The sequence below is a fragment of the Heliangelus exortis genome, chromosome 1 (assembly GCF_036169615.1).
Source record: "Heliangelus exortis chromosome 1, bHelExo1.hap1, whole genome shotgun sequence".
NCBI lineage: Eukaryota > Metazoa > Chordata > Aves > Apodiformes > Trochilidae > Heliangelus > Heliangelus exortis.
The window spans coordinates 184,222,920-184,240,873 of NC_092422.1; the positions used below are offsets into that span (position 1 = coordinate 184,222,920).

Here is a 17,954-nt window from a genome sequence, read left to right on the forward strand (position 1 = left end):
GCATAACAATGCTTTCAAAGTTTAGAAGGAAAACAATTTGCTTCTTAAATGCAGTAGTATTACTTATCATACTCTTAAGCAAAGACTGAGGAAGCTATATATTTCTGTTAGTTACTCAATGCACCTTGTCCTGGTTTGGGCCAGGATAAAGGTGATTTTTCTGTCTTGTACTTGCTTTTTTGCTAAGTTCTAGATCTCCAGTTCTAGATCAACAATACCTAAAATCTAGCCTGTCTACAGATTCAGATAGATCTCTGCCTCCCTATCTGAAAAAACAAAAAAAAAAAAAGAAACAAACCCCCAAAATTCACTATACTTACTTAACATAAAGGAAGAGTTTATTGAATATGGGATGTCATTAGCTTTGTAATCCTTTATAAAGTTATCCACAGTCACTAACACAAATGGATTATTAGCAAGTTCATTTCTACTACCTTTTCTGTGTGTAACAACTTTGTGAAGACATTACTAGGCAATTAAGCTAGGCCTTCAACTTTCAAAAATAGACACCTTTGTCTAATTATGACCATTTTCTTGCACTTTACCATGCCAAATGAATTTACCTAATATGGGAAATCGAAAACACATTTTTACATGTTGTTAAAAGGGAATTACATGGTCAAATATTTGAAGCATAAAAAAATGTATCAGGAAGCATTTGTATTTCTCAGCCCAACAAGGAAGAAAAAGGCATATCTGCAGAACAGTTGAGCTTCTCTCCCTTGCTTGCCCTGAAGAGGAAGGAACTGACCTAAGAATAAAGTGACAATTAGTTTAAATAATCAGATTCAATAAAATGAAGGAGACTCCTAAGTCCTCTCCAACTGTATTATTAAAATAGTAAAAAATAAGAAAAAGGTTAAGAAAACTCACAAATTATATTCAGTTCACATACTTACTCTGAGCCTGCAGCCATTTCCAAATAAGAAGTATCTGCTGTGTCAACCCCCAATGGGATCACTATGCTCATGACGTTCGTTTCTGATAAATTCGATTACTACGGAGTCCTATGCATTGGTATCCAAAACACTGGGGCATGCCAGCCACAGTGCTCATTGCAAACATCTAAGTGCATCCACAAACCCTGTTAAAAAAAGCACAAAAAAAGCAGAAGACTTGAGCCGTTTCATTTTAAAACCAAGTAATTTTATATTATGTATTAAAAACCATAAAACACTTATCTGTTACAATTATTTATTTAGATTTATTTTATACAAAGGCAAAAGGAAAAGAAATCAATAATCTTCTAAAGAAGTTGGTAATTTAAAATACATTTAGCTGTAAGGCCTGAACTTTAAAATATTATAAACTTACAAAAGTATAATTTAAATTACTGATTTTTTTTTTTAATCATTCATCATGTTAATTGAGGTGACAAAGATTCACTTTATAGCAGACTTACTGAATGTCAAGTACATATGCTTATTGCTCTATACTGTCAAGAGTCCAGTTGCTCTAACTTTCAATGAAGTCTGGTTACAGAATTTTTCAAGTATTTCTTAGAGCATTGTTCACTTTTGTTTTGCAAAAAAACCAAACCCCAACAACCACTTTCAATGTCCAAAATACAAGGCTGTCAAAGGCTGTCAAAAGAAACAATGCCATAACCTCTCCTGTATTTTCTTAAACCAAAATAATTCTAATAATCCGAAATGATATGAAACCTTTTCCATTCCATTTTAATAGAGACCATCAGAAGATATTACACCCATTGGGGGCCCATTTCTAGATGTGTGTTTTAAGTAGCAGCTAAGCAGAATCAGTTCAATTGTAAGGCAAAGCTACAATCTATTTGACTCCAGTCACAAGGACAATCCCACCTGTATACCAGTTATCACCAGTCTCCCGCTCCTCCTACTGAGTAGGGCAGAACACCCGAGCAATTACAGAAGAGGAGATACAGGGAACCTCAGCTGTCTCCATTCACATATTGGTAAACTAATGTATTTTTGCAGCCTAATATAAAGTTTTCCACAAGTAACCATGTAATTGAAGCAAAGTAGACCCTTCTTCAATACCTGGATAATGAATATAGCCAAACTCTTTCCAAAATGCTGAAATTGCAAGAACACAGGCAACTTAGCAATGAAGCTCTCATTAACGAAGCACTGTATAAACGACCAACAGTTTTGAGATCAACGTATCTGAACACATTAATCTTCATAACAAAACCCCTAGACTGCTAAGAAAAAACAAGCCTCCAGTGAAAATAAAAAGGACCCTAGAGAAGTATGGTAGATTTTGTCAATAGAGGAAGCAGATTTAGATACAAGTCACTACCTTCAGAGTGATGAGCAGGTATCTGCCACTGTACACTGATATCATCATAACATACCATCATTACAGTATCAACTAGCACCAGTTTTTCACCTAGCTTCCTAAATTTTATCTTACTACTGAAATCTGACCATTAACTCCAAACATCCTGGCATACTCCTAAGTGCCTAAACAATTTACAGTTTAACATGCTCCTGCTAGACAGCAGGAGTTGTAGTTTGGACCCATTACATGAGTCATCAAATACAAGAACTGGAAAGCAATCAGGCCAACAAACTGTTTGGGTACCTTGCTTTCCTCATTTAAACACTAGCATTTTTGCATTAATTACGTCAAATATCAAACTATCAATGCATAAATTTAAGAAAATAACATTATTTTGAAGAAGATGCAGGAAAAACCTGTTAAAACCCCAAACAACAAAAATCCCCCCCAAAACCAAAAACACACCCAAAAAACCCACACACATACAGGAAAACTGCAGAACCAAACCAGCAAACAAAAACAACAAAAAAACACAGCCCAAACCAGAACACAGTTTAATGTGATTCAAAGTGGGTCTAAAAGACATAATGGACAGCACTGTCCTGTTTGTCACACTTATAACTGCTTTTTTTGTGGTGGTACAGTTTTCATAATCCAATTTTCTTTAAACACTTCTGACCAGGTAGAATAACCTGAAAATTAACACAGGCAAAAATGTCCAAGAGACTGATGGAAGTGAAGAATCTGCCTTAGACAGCTGCCTCATAGGTATGACAACTACAAATTTACATAAAACAACTGAGGTTACCCAATCACCACATACATAAGCAACCTTCACTGTTGACACAGAAATGGTGGTTACAAAATCTGAGAATAGGTGAATTGTTTTTTGTCAGTAATGAAGAAAAAGAGAGCTATGTATCTGCTTTCAGAGCTACGTATAGACTGAAAATGAACTGCGAATGGATGGCTCAACCAAGGCTATCATCTCTGATCAAGTAAATGCACCGCCACTCCTGTAATTAAAAAAAAAAAAAAAAAAGGAAAAGAAGAGACTGGTAGGTGTAAACAGTGACAAGATAAACTTTTTATCCTACTGCAAGTATTGAAATATATCTTTAAACATTAGTCAGAATTCACTCACTAAATCCAAGAGACTTATCTATACTAAATAAGAGACTTGAAGAACTTGTTTGTTTTGCCAAACAGAATCAAACAGAAGTTATTTCACCTAAATGGCAGAAGAACACAATTACAATAGTAGCTCATTATTTTTTACCACCTGAAGATTTCAGGTCTTCACCACAGACACACAATCCTCCTTCTCTGCCTACTGTTAAGTATGGAAGAATAGAGGCAGTAATGGGCACAACACGTACACAGCCAAGTTAATTCAAACAAACACATCTTATGAGTAGCCATTCTCAATGAATTATGGTGATGGTGGGAAGGGGAGATCCAGGATAAATTCATTACACTATGCCCACTTATTAAAAGCACTGTGACCTCATAGGTCATCTACTGATGAACATCACAGTGGTTTCAGAGTGGAATAAAGAAAAAACGTCTGTCATGTCAGAACCAGAAGTATTGTCATGACACATAACTATTAGTATTTTTACTGGATTATATTACAAAAATTTCAAAGTTCAAAACACAAAATAATGTAACCACTGGTGAACTTCCTACTTTATCCATCTTGAAAGTGACTGCTTATCCTTTAAAAGATATATATATTTTAGATGAGTCATAAAATACTGTAAAATAATATGGTACTTTCCAATTTCTTCAAGTACTCCTCTATTTCAGGTTCTTTCAGAACTCTGACAATTTTTCACCCATAGGTTTCTAAGAAACTGTTTTCTTGGGTGCATTTCATTTAAATGAATGGAGTAGGAAGAAGATGATGTCTTCCTACAATTCTTACTGTTTAAGAAAGTCTTTCTTCAAACAGTACATGAATTTGAAACTTTGAAAGACTACACTGGTTTGTCCAGTAAGGTCCAGGGTCCATAGTTAAAAGGCACTATATAAAAACTGCAGGTCCAAAGTCCAGTTATCATCTGCTGTACCTTAAACTCAACAGTAGGGGACCCCCAATTTTGTAAGGGTTCACTCTATGCTTTTAGCGATAATAACACTGCGAAGTTTTGAAAAGATTTTGGCTATTTTAAAAATTCATCAGATTCTTTTCATTATCATTCTACGAGAATGGCTTCATTAAATTAAATTATTCCTTACTTAAAGAAATTTTGCTTTTATTTAATTGTAGTTTAAAAGTTTCTCATCCTAGTAAAAGGATTTTCACCTTAAAAAAGAATTTTTGTTCACATGTTTAAAGCATTTATCTTGCAAGAGATCAAGCCCTTGCAAAAGTTATCACTGTACTGTTCAATCACATCACTTTACATTGTTTACAGATTGTCCTCTTTTTTTTTTACTTACTAGCCATATACTACCTACAAAACACTTGAAGCCTCACCATATTTATTATTAATTTTGCTTATGAAATGAGAAACATTTTTAAAATGAATTGTGCTTTAATAACAGTTTAAGAGCACTATACATTCCAAATTATTAATCTGTGTAGTTTTGTACAAGAACATCACTTATGCATTAAAGAACATAAAATAAGTTACATATTATCCCTGAGGTAATCCACTTACACAACATTATTCTGTGGTCTAACAAAAACCACACGTTTCCTTTCTGCCATGTCCTAAGATCAATTGTGTGACAGCAGAAGAAAACACATTTTCACTGGTACACCAAGGAGGAAAAAAAACAAATATAGAGGGCTCAATTCTTTAGCACAAGATAAGTAGGACATTCAACTGAAATCACTGGTTTTGAACATAATTCTACAGGCTCCAAACATTCAAAACTAAATCCAGTTGCTACAATCAAATGCTGAGAAAGGAACTCCAGGCCTACTTCACTACCATGTCTTTTTTCTCCTTCTTTCCATTTGCTTCTTGTAGAACCATCAAAAGCTATATAGAACAGTTACAGGAAACGAGAAGATCATTGATCACCTATACAGCAAGTGCACTTGAAAAATAAGAACTTGAAAGGTAGCCAAACTGTCCAGATGACTCCAACAAGGTTTCATAATCCTAGCTATTTATCATCCTCTAAGCATCAAGAGTCCAAACTCTTCCATGGCATTTGCCATGGAAGTTTCTTTTTGATTTTTTTTCTGGTTTTTGTGCTTTTTTGTTTGGTTGGGTTTGCCTAAGAAAGTAGGAATTTTTTTTTTTAAACTAAAAACTTTTAACTACTTCTACTTCCATTTTCTTTTATAGATTGAGAAACCGAATTCCCATTCTGCTTGCATTCAACAGAAAGTAGCTATAAATCTGAGTAGAGAACTGTGACTTATTTTTCGTTTTATTAATAATGCAGTATATTATCCAAGTCAGATGAAACTACACAGTACTTGCTATACCAGGAAAGGTACAACTCACATTTTCACATACCACATCAGTAGCTCACCTCTGCAAGACATTTAATCTTTTTTAAGAAGGGAAAGGGAAGAACAAAGAGGACTAAGAACCCCACTAGAACCTAAGCACTACTAAACCTCTCATGTAGGCACACAGATGTAGAACTTTTCATATAAATCAAATATAAGTGGTGGTGACAATAAGAACTTTTTTTGCCTTGATCAAAAAATCCTAAAGAGAAATATATGCAAATATGTTTTGTTTATATCCGCACTTACGCCTAATGCTACAAAAACGAAAGAGGGAAAAGGTAATGAAATCTGGTTCTCTTCAGTATATCTGACGTCTTTTTAGATTATGACTTTTTACAGACAATGTAAAAAGATGTTACTTGTCTTTCCTTCTTCATAAAACAAATTTCCAGATATTGTTAACATGTGATAGAATACTGAAGACAAAAAGCATTTAAAAAGTAGGGCAAAAAATCCACTACAAAAGTTAGGAATAGAATTCATGGAAAGATGCAACACAGCGTTTAGTTTCATCACAGAATGCCTCTGCAGAAAGAATTTTCAGGGCCTCCTTAAACACCAAGCAGAAGTTTAAGGGAGAAAAATCTAATTATAATTAGATTAACCTATAATTAGTATTTCATGTGAGGAAAGAGTGTTAGTTTAAGATAAATAACTGCTCAGATTTTATACCGATGCTTGTCACTTTACCTGAAAGTCCTTAACTAAAGACACTGCAGAAAGACACATTAATGAAATTACCATCTCTATACTGTGTCTGCTCTGCATCTGTATACACAATACACATAACTACAGGGGAAAAAAAAGTCAATCAAAACCTTCTATCTACATATGCCAAACGCCTGTTTTTTTTAAAGCAATATAACATTAAATATGTGTTACAAAATATGTAAAAGGTGACAGTGATAATTTATCCATATTTATAATTTGGATAACTAACATCTGAGAACAATTATTACTTCTCAACATCTAAAAAATGACAGCCCGTATTTCCCAACTTACAGAAAACCTGGCAATTCACCCCAAATTTAAGCAGAGCTTATCTCCCAGGTGCACAACTACAGAAAAGGCTTTCTTTCCCCTTAGTACCACTGTCTCACACCTTTTAACTACAGGCAAAAAAATCAGTAGCAGTTTCTTGGAGCAGTTCTGAAGTATCAGAATACAGAGATACTCATTTTTAAGGGACCTGTACAAATCTAAAGACATTAACTTAAAGCTTACTGGAACAAACAGACAAAATTTCTGAAACAAAGTGATAAATCTGTTCAGTCAAATTTCCACTTGTGCATGAACCCAGGAAGAAGTTACCAGATTAGAGATAAAATGATTCAGACACTAAATACACAAATATAGTGTCTGGCAGTCTTAAATCAAGCAAAACCTTTCATTTCAACCAGCATACAACGCTGATGTAGTTGAAACTTAAATCAATTTGAATGTAAAAACAATCTACCTGTTCTCATACAAAACTAAGCCAAAACTGAAACTCCAACTTCCATTTGCTTCCTATACAATATTCATGCTGCTGTAGGACCAGGTTGGCCCCACAGAGTCACGGAGGATCACTCTGAAACTACCATTTCCATCTCAAAAAGGTCTTCTGGGCAAGATGCAAAGATTTTCAAGACCCTACTACAGCCTTCAGACCTCTGCAGACTCCTGTTGATGATCTCGGTGTTAGTTTTTTATAGAAGTCATCCCAGATAACAGAGCTAGATTACCAAAAGGTACTATTCTGTTTCTTTTTCTCTACCACACCAGGAGAAACAGTCTACAAGGTGTGCTGATGCCTTCCTTCCCGAGAAAAATGCTTTCTTCAGAAGGGGAGGTGGATAAAAACATATCTGAAGTGCTGGTAAGCAACACAGCACACAGGAACATGTTATGGATGAAAAAAGTTGATATACCTACGGCCTAGGACAATCTACACATAAAATTCTACGTAAAAATACACCCATTAACACAGTACATCATAGTCCACAAATCCAGTGTGAAAACTATTGTCCTGAACTGCCACAGAGACAGCAAACTGAGTGTTACTGCTAGGCTTCTCTACATAATTTTTTTTTTTTTAAACTTTAAAAAGAATTCTTTAAAAATTGAAATCGGGGGAAGAAGAAAAAAAACCATTAAGATTTTACTAAAAAATAAAATCAAGTACAATTGTATGTTTTGCTTAGCATCTGCTTTCTACCACTGCTCCAATACTTTAGTTATGTTGTGGAAACCTAGTGACAGAAACTGACCTTTTAATGGCATACTCTAGTTATCCTTCAAATTGTGGACAACTCTGTGTGCTCATGCATATGTATGTGTGTGTGTATATATATATATATATATGCATCTACCATGAAGTTATCTTGGAAAAAATACATGGAGCATATATACATATATATGTATATATGCTAGATATGTATAGCATGAATAACTTTACCAAGTAATCTTAGCATATCTTATTACTGGCTGTTTAAGGAGATAACACATTTTTAACCAGACATGGAAACAGAATACATGAATAAATGACTAATCTTACTCAGAAGGAAGTTCCTTCTCCATTTCCCCCAACATGCTCCACCACACTATAGATTTTGCAGAGAGATTAGGAGGGCTATCCAACTTACAAATGTTATGCTACTGCAGTTGCACTATGATGCATACATGGCTTAGAAACAATTGTGAGTCCAAATTCAGATCTTTGCTACTGTTTGCTGCTCCCTAAGGTAACCCAAAAGAAACATTAGCAGTCTATTTGGTTTGTGCTGATAGAAGGAAGGGTAGAAGGTATTCACAGATTAGGGCCCATTAATGACTAACTCCTGCAAATCACACAGGAAACCAGAATTATTTTACAACAAAGTGTTTCTACCATGTATTTGTAGTTGGTGCCCAAACATTGCCACTGACCTAAGGTTCTCTATAGACCTCTCATTGCAACAACTTTCTCCCCATCTTCCTCATCACAATATTAACTGCTCCTGGCCACACTTACAAGCCCCTCAAAAACCTCCTATGCCATCCACACACATTGTTAGTAGTCAGGTCCATCTCACCTCCTCCTCATGTGTCCTAGCAGGGAACCAAAATAAAACAAAACACAAACACCAAACAAAAAACCCAAACCAAAAATCACCTGCTATGGCTGGTTTGGAGTTACACAAAACAGGTCTCAGTATAGAAAATGGAAAATGGCTACAATTACTTTTCCCCACAGAACACTGCTTTTAGCTGGCCCTTTCCCTCCCTCTTTGGATTTTAAGTTCCAGAGATCTCAAGAGTACCAAGTTCCTAACTCTATCAGATTTTGGTTGTTTATTAGTTGTACTGACAGATATCTAGTGATCATTAAATGAACTCATTTAAGAAACATAGCTATGGCAGTGAAACTATTATAGGATAAGGCTCCTCCTACTACTTTGCCTTTATTCCAGTGCCAGTATAGAGTAGGAACAAGCTTGGTGAATAGTGCATTACACACACATGAACATCCCCATACAATAAATATAGGACTTCACACTCAACAAAAACCTCAGTCATGTTTGGACAAACAGCCAAACTTCACAAATTGGTCTTGAGTTTGGGATCTAGAACAAAAAGAAAAAAATCCTGCCTGATTCATGGTATTTGAGATTCATGTGTAAAAAGCTTGAGTTTCCATCAGGTAAGTATCCACTCTTCAGTATACAGGTCATTACATGCATTCAGCAACTCTAATCAGTGCAGAGAAAGCCATCCTTTGAGGAATAAACTGATTCTAGATCAGTCTGTTGGTTAGCATAGTTTCTGCCACTCAGAAGAGAGTTTCAACTGGCTGCAGACTGTCTTGCCTATACTACATGGTCCAAGAGTGCCCTTCTCATGTATTCCTCAAGTGAAGGAAAGTGATCTCTCTTCCTCAAATATTTATGCCAGTGCTTTAAAACATGGAAGACTCCTCCTTACCTCTTCTGTCTCTTCACTCCTTTTCGTCTCTCAATGGAAGTTAGATAAAATACCAGACTAAGAAGAAAAAAGAAAGAGTGGTAGAAAGGAAATAAAGAGAAATGCAGTTACAGAAAGAATTAGTTTATTGAACAGAAACTTATAAAAGCAGAGGCATACAAAAAAATACTATGTTTACAGATCTTAGTTTCTGTATTTACAGAAACCAGCCCCCAAAATAGAAAATTAATTGCCAACTATTTATGTCTCTAAGCTTGCTAAATACCTTAAACCACACACAAATAGGTCTGCCCCCTAAAAATCTAGCAAGTATTTGAGCTGGAGAGTCAAGGAACTGTAAAATACAAGTATAGCATAAGAGGAAGAGAAAAAATTAATTTTTGATAGCAACATTGCTTATTTCTTGGAGAAATTTATGCCAGCAACATAATAGTGTTACAATGTATCACTGTGAGATGTAAAATTCCTCCAAATAGAAATACATTGGGTAAGAAAAGAAGTAGTTTATCACTAAAAATATCTTAAAGTCATCAGCTGTTTTAGAGCAAACATTTTTCTCCATCTACCATGAAGTTGCAAATAATCATTGATCAAACTTACACAACATGCCTATATGTGACTTAGCAGTTATTCTCCAAGAAAAATTATGTTGCATGGGCTTTCCTAAGTTACTATTTGTGACAAATATTTCAAATTATAAAATGTTTCTGCAAGCACATGAAGTCCACATCCTGTAAGTCATGTCTGCAGCTGTGAGAGCTATATATTTTTTATTAAATATAACAGGACCATCTCATACTGATTCGGCCACTGGAAGTTTTAAATTCCAAGGCCCCATATGCCCCTCCTAAGAAAAACTAAAGGTTTTTTTTGGGGGTGGGTACAGATACATATTCATATTGCTTTCAGCAATCTAAATACTTTGTTGACCTAAAGTAAAATAACATTTTTTTTCTATGCTGCTCAGTAAGACTTTGGAGTCTACTAGAATTATTATATACCTACTAAACATACAGAAAATTCTTTGGATTTACTTTAAGTCTGACATTTCAGCTAAGCAAAATCCTATTTTGACAAGTTTGCACTTGGGCAGATTCCAGAAACTAGTTCCCTTGTCTTATCAGTGGTATTTGACATGAATAGCACAATGGCACTTACACTTAGGGAAGAGTTTGTAGACATTCACCTAGCTGTTAACACTTAAGCAAGTCAGAAGGCTATTAGAAAAACCCTTTTGTAATTTTAAACACAGTTCAACCTTAACCATATTTCTAGGTAACATTTTGGCAAAATCTCAGTGCTCTTTACTTAGAGTTTGGGAGGAAGATCGCAAGAGAGATTAGGGGAACAGATGGAGGGGACTATGTCCAGTTCAAGAACAGCCAAAAAATGCAGATGTTTAAGATCAAAAGATCTTTTCTACTTTAAGGAAAACAAAACAATCTCATTTTCAATTTCAAAACTATATTGACTGATTTAAGAAATACAGATTCCATGCCTATGTAACTTTATATCTTTGTGTTTTCAGATGAGATTTCAGTATGCATTTTAATAGTAACAAAGATATTAAATAGGTCATCTTAGAATAAATACAACAAAGAAATCCCACCCAGCAATTGGAACATAACACATAGCTCAACTTTCTACTAAATTTCTATTGATATACAGAAGGGAAAAAAAAATGCAGCTTGTCTTTTATTTCTTCCAGTACAGAAGACGTGATTGGAAAAGTAAGAGACAGAGAACAAATATTACAAAAAAAAAAACAACACTGCAGCCTTTTGTTAAAAACCTATATAATGTTCCTAAAGAATAAGACCCCCATGAAGTGTTTCTACCCTGAGCAAGAAAAGAGCAACTAGCTGTGTCACCTGCTAAAGCATCTGAGGGAGAAACCTTATCCTTATAACTAGTAAAATTACTATAGTATTTTTTATCAATTATATAAAAAAGGATTTATGTTTCTTTCACAGTTCCAGAATGATAGGTTTGCAAGCCAAACAAGAGGCATAATCTATTTATACCTTCCCCAGAAGCTGCAAATCAGCTGTTGTAATTCTCAGGACTTCACCTTTAGTTTAAGTAGAACACACTAAAAACATTCCTAGTTAGAAAAAGTTTCTTTAAACCAATAGTTAAGACAGGATTAAATGTCTAGACTTGGAATATCATCTGTCTTGTGATAAGGTTTTAAACACAGCAGACCCCGTTATAACCATACTAATTTGGAGTTAGTTCCCTTTGTCTACTCAAGCCAAATTAAGAGCATCACTCACTGTTAAAGAAAAAAAAAAAGTATCTTTAGACCTATTGGAGTTAAGAGAGTAACGGACACAGAACGAATTTAAATATTCAGAACTCCTCAGGGTAACAGATCCAAACCTGCCATCCCATACACATCTTAAATTCCCACTTTGTAAATATAGAATATTGATTTCATCACTTTCTATGATGAAATAACCAACAACGGGCAAATAGATTATAGGTCCTCCTCCTTAAACTGTACAGTGAAATACAGTTATGTCATGAAAATATAGTCTTATCATCCTGTCTTTGAACTTGATGGTAATTTATTTTTAAGATAAAGATATTAAAGCGAATGATTACCTAGACTATGATGGCATAAAACAATACACTAAACACAACTAACAAATGAGAATAAAAAAACCCCAACACTTAATTAAACCTGAGCCTACACTATGATATTTCAATATCCATACCTATTAAAAAATGTTAACTTAAAACTAAATTACAAAACTGGGATTGATACTGTTTTGGCATTCCCGTAAGAAGTATGATTTGCAAAACTGCTGGTGACTTGTGAGTCTCACCTAATTTTTACAGTACTGCATTTATCCATCTAAGCAATGTATGAACTATTGCACTGAAGGAAGAGATGGCACTCTTTCAATAAAAAAACCTAACATATAAATTTTATTTCTACTTGCAATCTGTGTGCTACTTCACCATATTCCTCACTTGCACTTTTGAAACACATAACTTGAGTGGATACTGATTTACCATAGTCCTTACCAATTATTTTAACTTTAAAAAAAGATAAGAAAGCACTGAAGTCAGGCATGTTAAAAAAATACTTTGTACCACAAAAACGTCTTCAAAGGCTTACAGATAAATGTAATTATTAAAACTTTCTAACAACCAGCAGAGCTAACAATCTTGCCTGTTTCATTAACACATTTAATATTTGTAAGAGGAAATCTCACTATCTCCCACCAAGCATAAGAAACCTTGACAAGGTGGTCGGTTGTTGTTTTTTTGTTTGTTTTTTTAATAAATTGTTTGTTGTGCCTTAAAGGCAGCGAGTTTTGTCTTTGAACACATCTCAAGCAGGTTTTTTTGTAGTGTGAAGGTCATGAACAGAATTATGGATCCTTAAAGAGATTAGGTTAACTTTGTAGGTATAATTAGTAAGAAAATGGAAACACTGATGTAGTTAGAAATACTGATTTTTCATTCAAAAGCCCCTGACAATTAATACTTGGAATAATTCACTATTTGGAAGAACAAATATGTTGTAATTTTTTTCTTAACCCACATTCTAAATATGCCAAAACCTTTTTTTTTTTCCCATAGATGCCTGAAGTTTCATTCTTAGCAATAAATCAAAACTACTATTTGCACAGTGGAAACATTTAGTAAACACTGTACCTGTTCCAAAAACACTGTCAGACAAAATTTGCTTTTGAGAGAGTCACAAATGCTCATTTGTATGGATGTCACAAGGCCAATAACATAGATGGGACTTCCCTAGTATCTCTCCGTAAGTCTGAATTTTGTATCTTCAGCCACCTACATCAATCCCCCCCATTCAATTTTCTTAGAATGTCACATGAAAACAGCAAAACACTTCCATCAAAACTACATTTACACTAATCTATTTAGAACAATGCCACGATTACATATAGTACTCCTTAACAAAGTCCCACAGATAGTCCTTACTAAAATTAGTATTAGCATGCACACAAAACCAAGACTGTTGTTAAATCAAACTGAAATCAGGACTAAATACACTACAGCCTCCACTTTGACACTGATGCCTGTATTTCTGTTACTTTCCAACAGAATATTAACAGTTCTGTGTGCTGAAACTGTACCAAAAGTATGATATAATACAACTCCTAAAAGTAATCCCAGTTTTAGTGCTATGATGAACTTTCCCTTGATAGTCTAAATAGCCAGTATTATTTCCCCTCTGAAACTTCCCAGATGGCAAAAAATACTCACTCAAAAGGCACACTGACAGTTAAGCACATTTTTCCTTCAACTACAAAAAGCCTGAAGATACATAGTTTTAGAACTACAGTCATAATACTGCATTTTTAACACAGTTTGCAAATCAGAAACACCTGAAAAAAACAGAAATTCAGGTTTCAACCTTCAAAAAAAACTATTAGTTGGGGGATGTACTTAGTTTATACATATACTTCAACATATCAACATGTAATTAAATATAAAGGTAGAATTACCTTTGCCATACTGTCTCCTTAAAACAGATCACAGATCTCTTTTTACAAATCGAGAAACCAAGTTACAAAGACAAACTGACTCACTAAAACTCATACAGGAAAACTCTGGAAGATCTCAAATTTCCCAAGAAATTTTAGTCCATAAAATTTGCAATCTATAACATAAGCTGTAAAATTCAAGTATACATACTTTAATTTTGGGGTTTATTTCATTTCCCCCCCCAAAGAACATTTTTTGTAAGGAGCACAAAATTATTTTAACTTTACTATTGAATGAGATGTCTGATTCAGAACATGACTGAAGCCATGAAGCTAGACCGCATATTTGTCCAGCTGCCTAATTCATAATGTTTTTAAAATTATTCACAAGAACAGAAGAAACCTAGTGAGGAAGAGGAAAGAAAAAGGCAAGAGGTTTCCAAAAAGGCCCATACATACTCTCCTCAGAACCTTATCATACACTTTTTACTAAAACAGAGTAAAGCATGGTTTATAAAGAAAACGAAATCTATATAAATGGGGACAGTATGAAGGGAGCGCGCATTACTGGACTATTACCGCATCACTTGGTGGTTGAAATCACTCGGCCTTTGGCCTCAAAAGACACAAAAGGCATACATTAACAACATTCTAAAAGTCTACTATCTTATGGTTCAACTTCAGGTATACCTTAAGCCACAAATCACTGCACCTAAATGGTATCTAAATTAAAATCTTCAGACATTGAAGACATTTTGCCATTTCAGTAGCTCACTTTTGATTGCTTAAATCCAGAAAGTTCCAAAGCTATACCATAGTAGAAATTTATACTTCATTAAACCGAAATGGCATTAAAAAAAAGTTAAAAATTAAATTTTTTTAGGTTGTTTAAAACATACAGTTTGCAGCCTCCACAGTCTGCATCAGAGTACACTACACCAACTACCAAATAATAAATCCTTGTGACCTCCCTTCCCCCCACCCAAACATATTTATAGTGGCGATACTAAAAGGTTCACGTTTCATTTAGGAAAAAAATTAAGAGGTTAGGAACTCCACCTTCCCTCAGTATTTGGATGTGTTTACCACACACACAATTTATACAGCAATACACAAAACAAATTGAAGAAAAAAGGTCATACAAAGATTACATGGTGGCAGAATTTCTTATTTCATGTCCTAATAAAGTAACAGGTTATAATCTCACATGCATTATTTCAGTATTAAGTTCTTGCAGTATTTTCAGACTACGAATACATGGAATTAATACCTGATGTCTAGCAAAGGTATTTCCTGGAAGGTGAATATGACGTTTATAAATGCGATTTCACAAAGAATTCAGCTGGCTATCTTAGTGATCCTGATCTACTAATTTTCATAAATATTATTGCTTTTATGTCGGTAATAGGATGGACAGATGCACAGTATCTCTCACAAACGCAGTAGCTTTTCCAAATTACTAAACTGACATACATATTACCTTACAACGACCCATACACACCCCTCAAAGAAGCTGCTTGAGTGTGTTGCCTCTTTCCACCCCCTTTTCCCGGACGAGAGTGGTCTCGTTCACTTGCCTTTCAAACACATAACCAATAAAATTAATCAGCTGGAACACAGCATTTTTAAATCGCAGTAAAGTCAAGAGATGTTTTGTACGTTATTTGAAGGGAAGAGTCTTTTAATTTAAACATAGTAAGCCTAATATGCTGCAGACAAACGCACTGCATGGGGTGTGGAGGACCCGAGCTGATTAGATTACCACAACATCAGCCTGAGGCCGCCATTTTTAGAATCTCTAAAGGACAAAAGAGGGAAATTAAAAAAATTGCTCCACATTTTTTGAAAAGTAACTTTAAAACTACAATGATTATTAACATTCAATCATGCATTGTAAGTACAGCCATGGATATTCCTCTCTTTTCTCTGATCTGAGCCCTAAATAACGAAAATGTTTGGTTATTATTCCTTTAAGGTACTATAAATAAAGAGAGTAAAACATTCCTAAAGCTAGATGCAGCACTAAACTTCTGCTTTTAACGACACGTACTATGTACCATTTTAAGGACCTCAGGGCTCTTAGCCACCGCACACTGCCTTATGGCTGAGTACGGGGGAATACTGGATCTTTATAATCAGGCTATATTATGTTTCTCTACCCTATTCAGTACTGCACAGTGAACCGTATGCCTCTCCTCCCCTGTATCTGCAGTAGTGGGGTCTAACCCTTCAAATATTTATTTCTTTAAGAAACAGACCGAAATGTGCCACTCAAGGAACCCTTGAACACTGGCTGCAGAAACTGAAGCAAGAAAGGGATGCATCAATATAACTACTTACACCCTCAAGAGAGGGGGGTGGAGAGAATGATTCCCTTTAAAATTGGCACAGAAACTCTTGAGGACTGCTTTCTGTTCGTCCAGGTTACACCACGAAGAGGAGATATTAACAGGGAGGGAAGAAAGGAGGCGGGGGTGTGGAAGGCAGAGAGATTAGGCCTATAACGAGCCATTTTAGTACCACAAAGCAAAAAAATACAGGATGGAGGAAGAGAATAGGTTTTCCTCAGCTTCATAAAACTCAGTACGCAGTCCCAGCAACACACAAACCCGTTCTTATAACCACCAGTCTAAAGAAGCGTATGCTGTCACATAATAGCGCCTTTTGGCTCTTTTTCCAAGCATAATGCATAAACCTGGCATAACTGCCAAAAAATTCTCCTCAGCTCCTCCAGTTACAGTAACCCGCCATATTCACAAGATATAGCGACAGCCTGCCATTTTTTAACCAAACCCCACAAAAGGCAAAGCAAATTCAAGGCAACTTAAACAGAATTTAAACACATTCTAGGGTGGGAGTTATACTCACACCGAGGGTAACGAGACGTTCCCGTCGCATTTCACTCCCTTTTTGCCATCGTCCCCCCCACCCCCTCCTCCCCAAAGCACCCACAGCAGAATACGCTGGTAATAACCAAAGACTCACCTCTAATGGTCACAGGCCAGGTAGCAGGACCCCTCAGCTGAGCCCCTTCTCTATCCCAACCAAAACAATGCAACAGCCCTACTGCGGATATCCCTATCCTAGAGAGCACTCAACCCTCAGCAGGCTCTGGTAAAAGAAAGAAAGGGAAGGAAAGGAAGAGGAGACCCCCCCTCCCCCCAAATCTATCTCAGTGCACAGAACCCAACAGGGACCAGGTCGGAAGCGCCTTTGCCTTGGGACCTGTGTACAAACCCCACTGCCACCGCTGCTCCCGTGTCTCCCTCCTTTCAGCCTCCTACGCTCCCCTCTATGTCACTGCCTCTCTCTGGGAAAATGGCGTCCGCTCTCCCCTCCCTCCCACTGCACGGGGCTCACCCGCCCCGCCTGGCAGGGGCAGGGTTACCAAGGCGAAGCCAAACAGCCGCCATTTTACTTATGGGCTGGGAGTGCACTGCGAGCCCGTCGAGCCCTCAGTGTCCATTTTGCAACAGCGCTTTGCACGTTACGCTGAACGGCTCAGGTCTGGGCGCGGCCATCAGACTGCGGCAGGGGCTGGGCAGGGGGGCTGTGAGGAGGTGTGGAGGGAAGTAGGGCAGCGGAGGAGGGGCGGCCGCAGCTGGGGCTGGTGCCTGGGGCTATCCGCAGCCCCGGAGGCGCAGACCGTGGGGGAGGGGCAGGGGCTCCGACCCAGGCTGGTGTGGAACCAAGCGCGGGCGGGAGGATGTCTGACTCAGAACTGCATCCTCTGAGGCAGAAACGCCAAAACTCCCACCTCAGCTGCTCTTCCCCGCCCCCCACCTCCGGCCTCCTCCTCATAACTG

The 17,954-nt window shown here is 36.5% G+C and overlaps 1 protein-coding gene across 1 annotated transcript in view; it reads right to left on the reverse strand.

Annotated features, from left to right (window-relative positions):
• The window catches only part of KMT2E (lysine methyltransferase 2E (inactive)), a 57,038-nt gene extending 39,347 nt beyond the window's left edge, over positions 1–17,691 (reverse strand). Inside the window, 3 exon segments of the mRNA XM_071733984.1 lie at positions 900–1,084; positions 9,683–9,739; positions 17,134–17,691. Coding sequence (XP_071590085.1) covers positions 900–970 — 71 coding nt within the window. The 5' untranslated portion in view covers positions 971–1,084; positions 9,683–9,739; positions 17,134–17,691.
• Between the last annotated feature and the right edge of the window lie 263 nt (positions 17,692–17,954).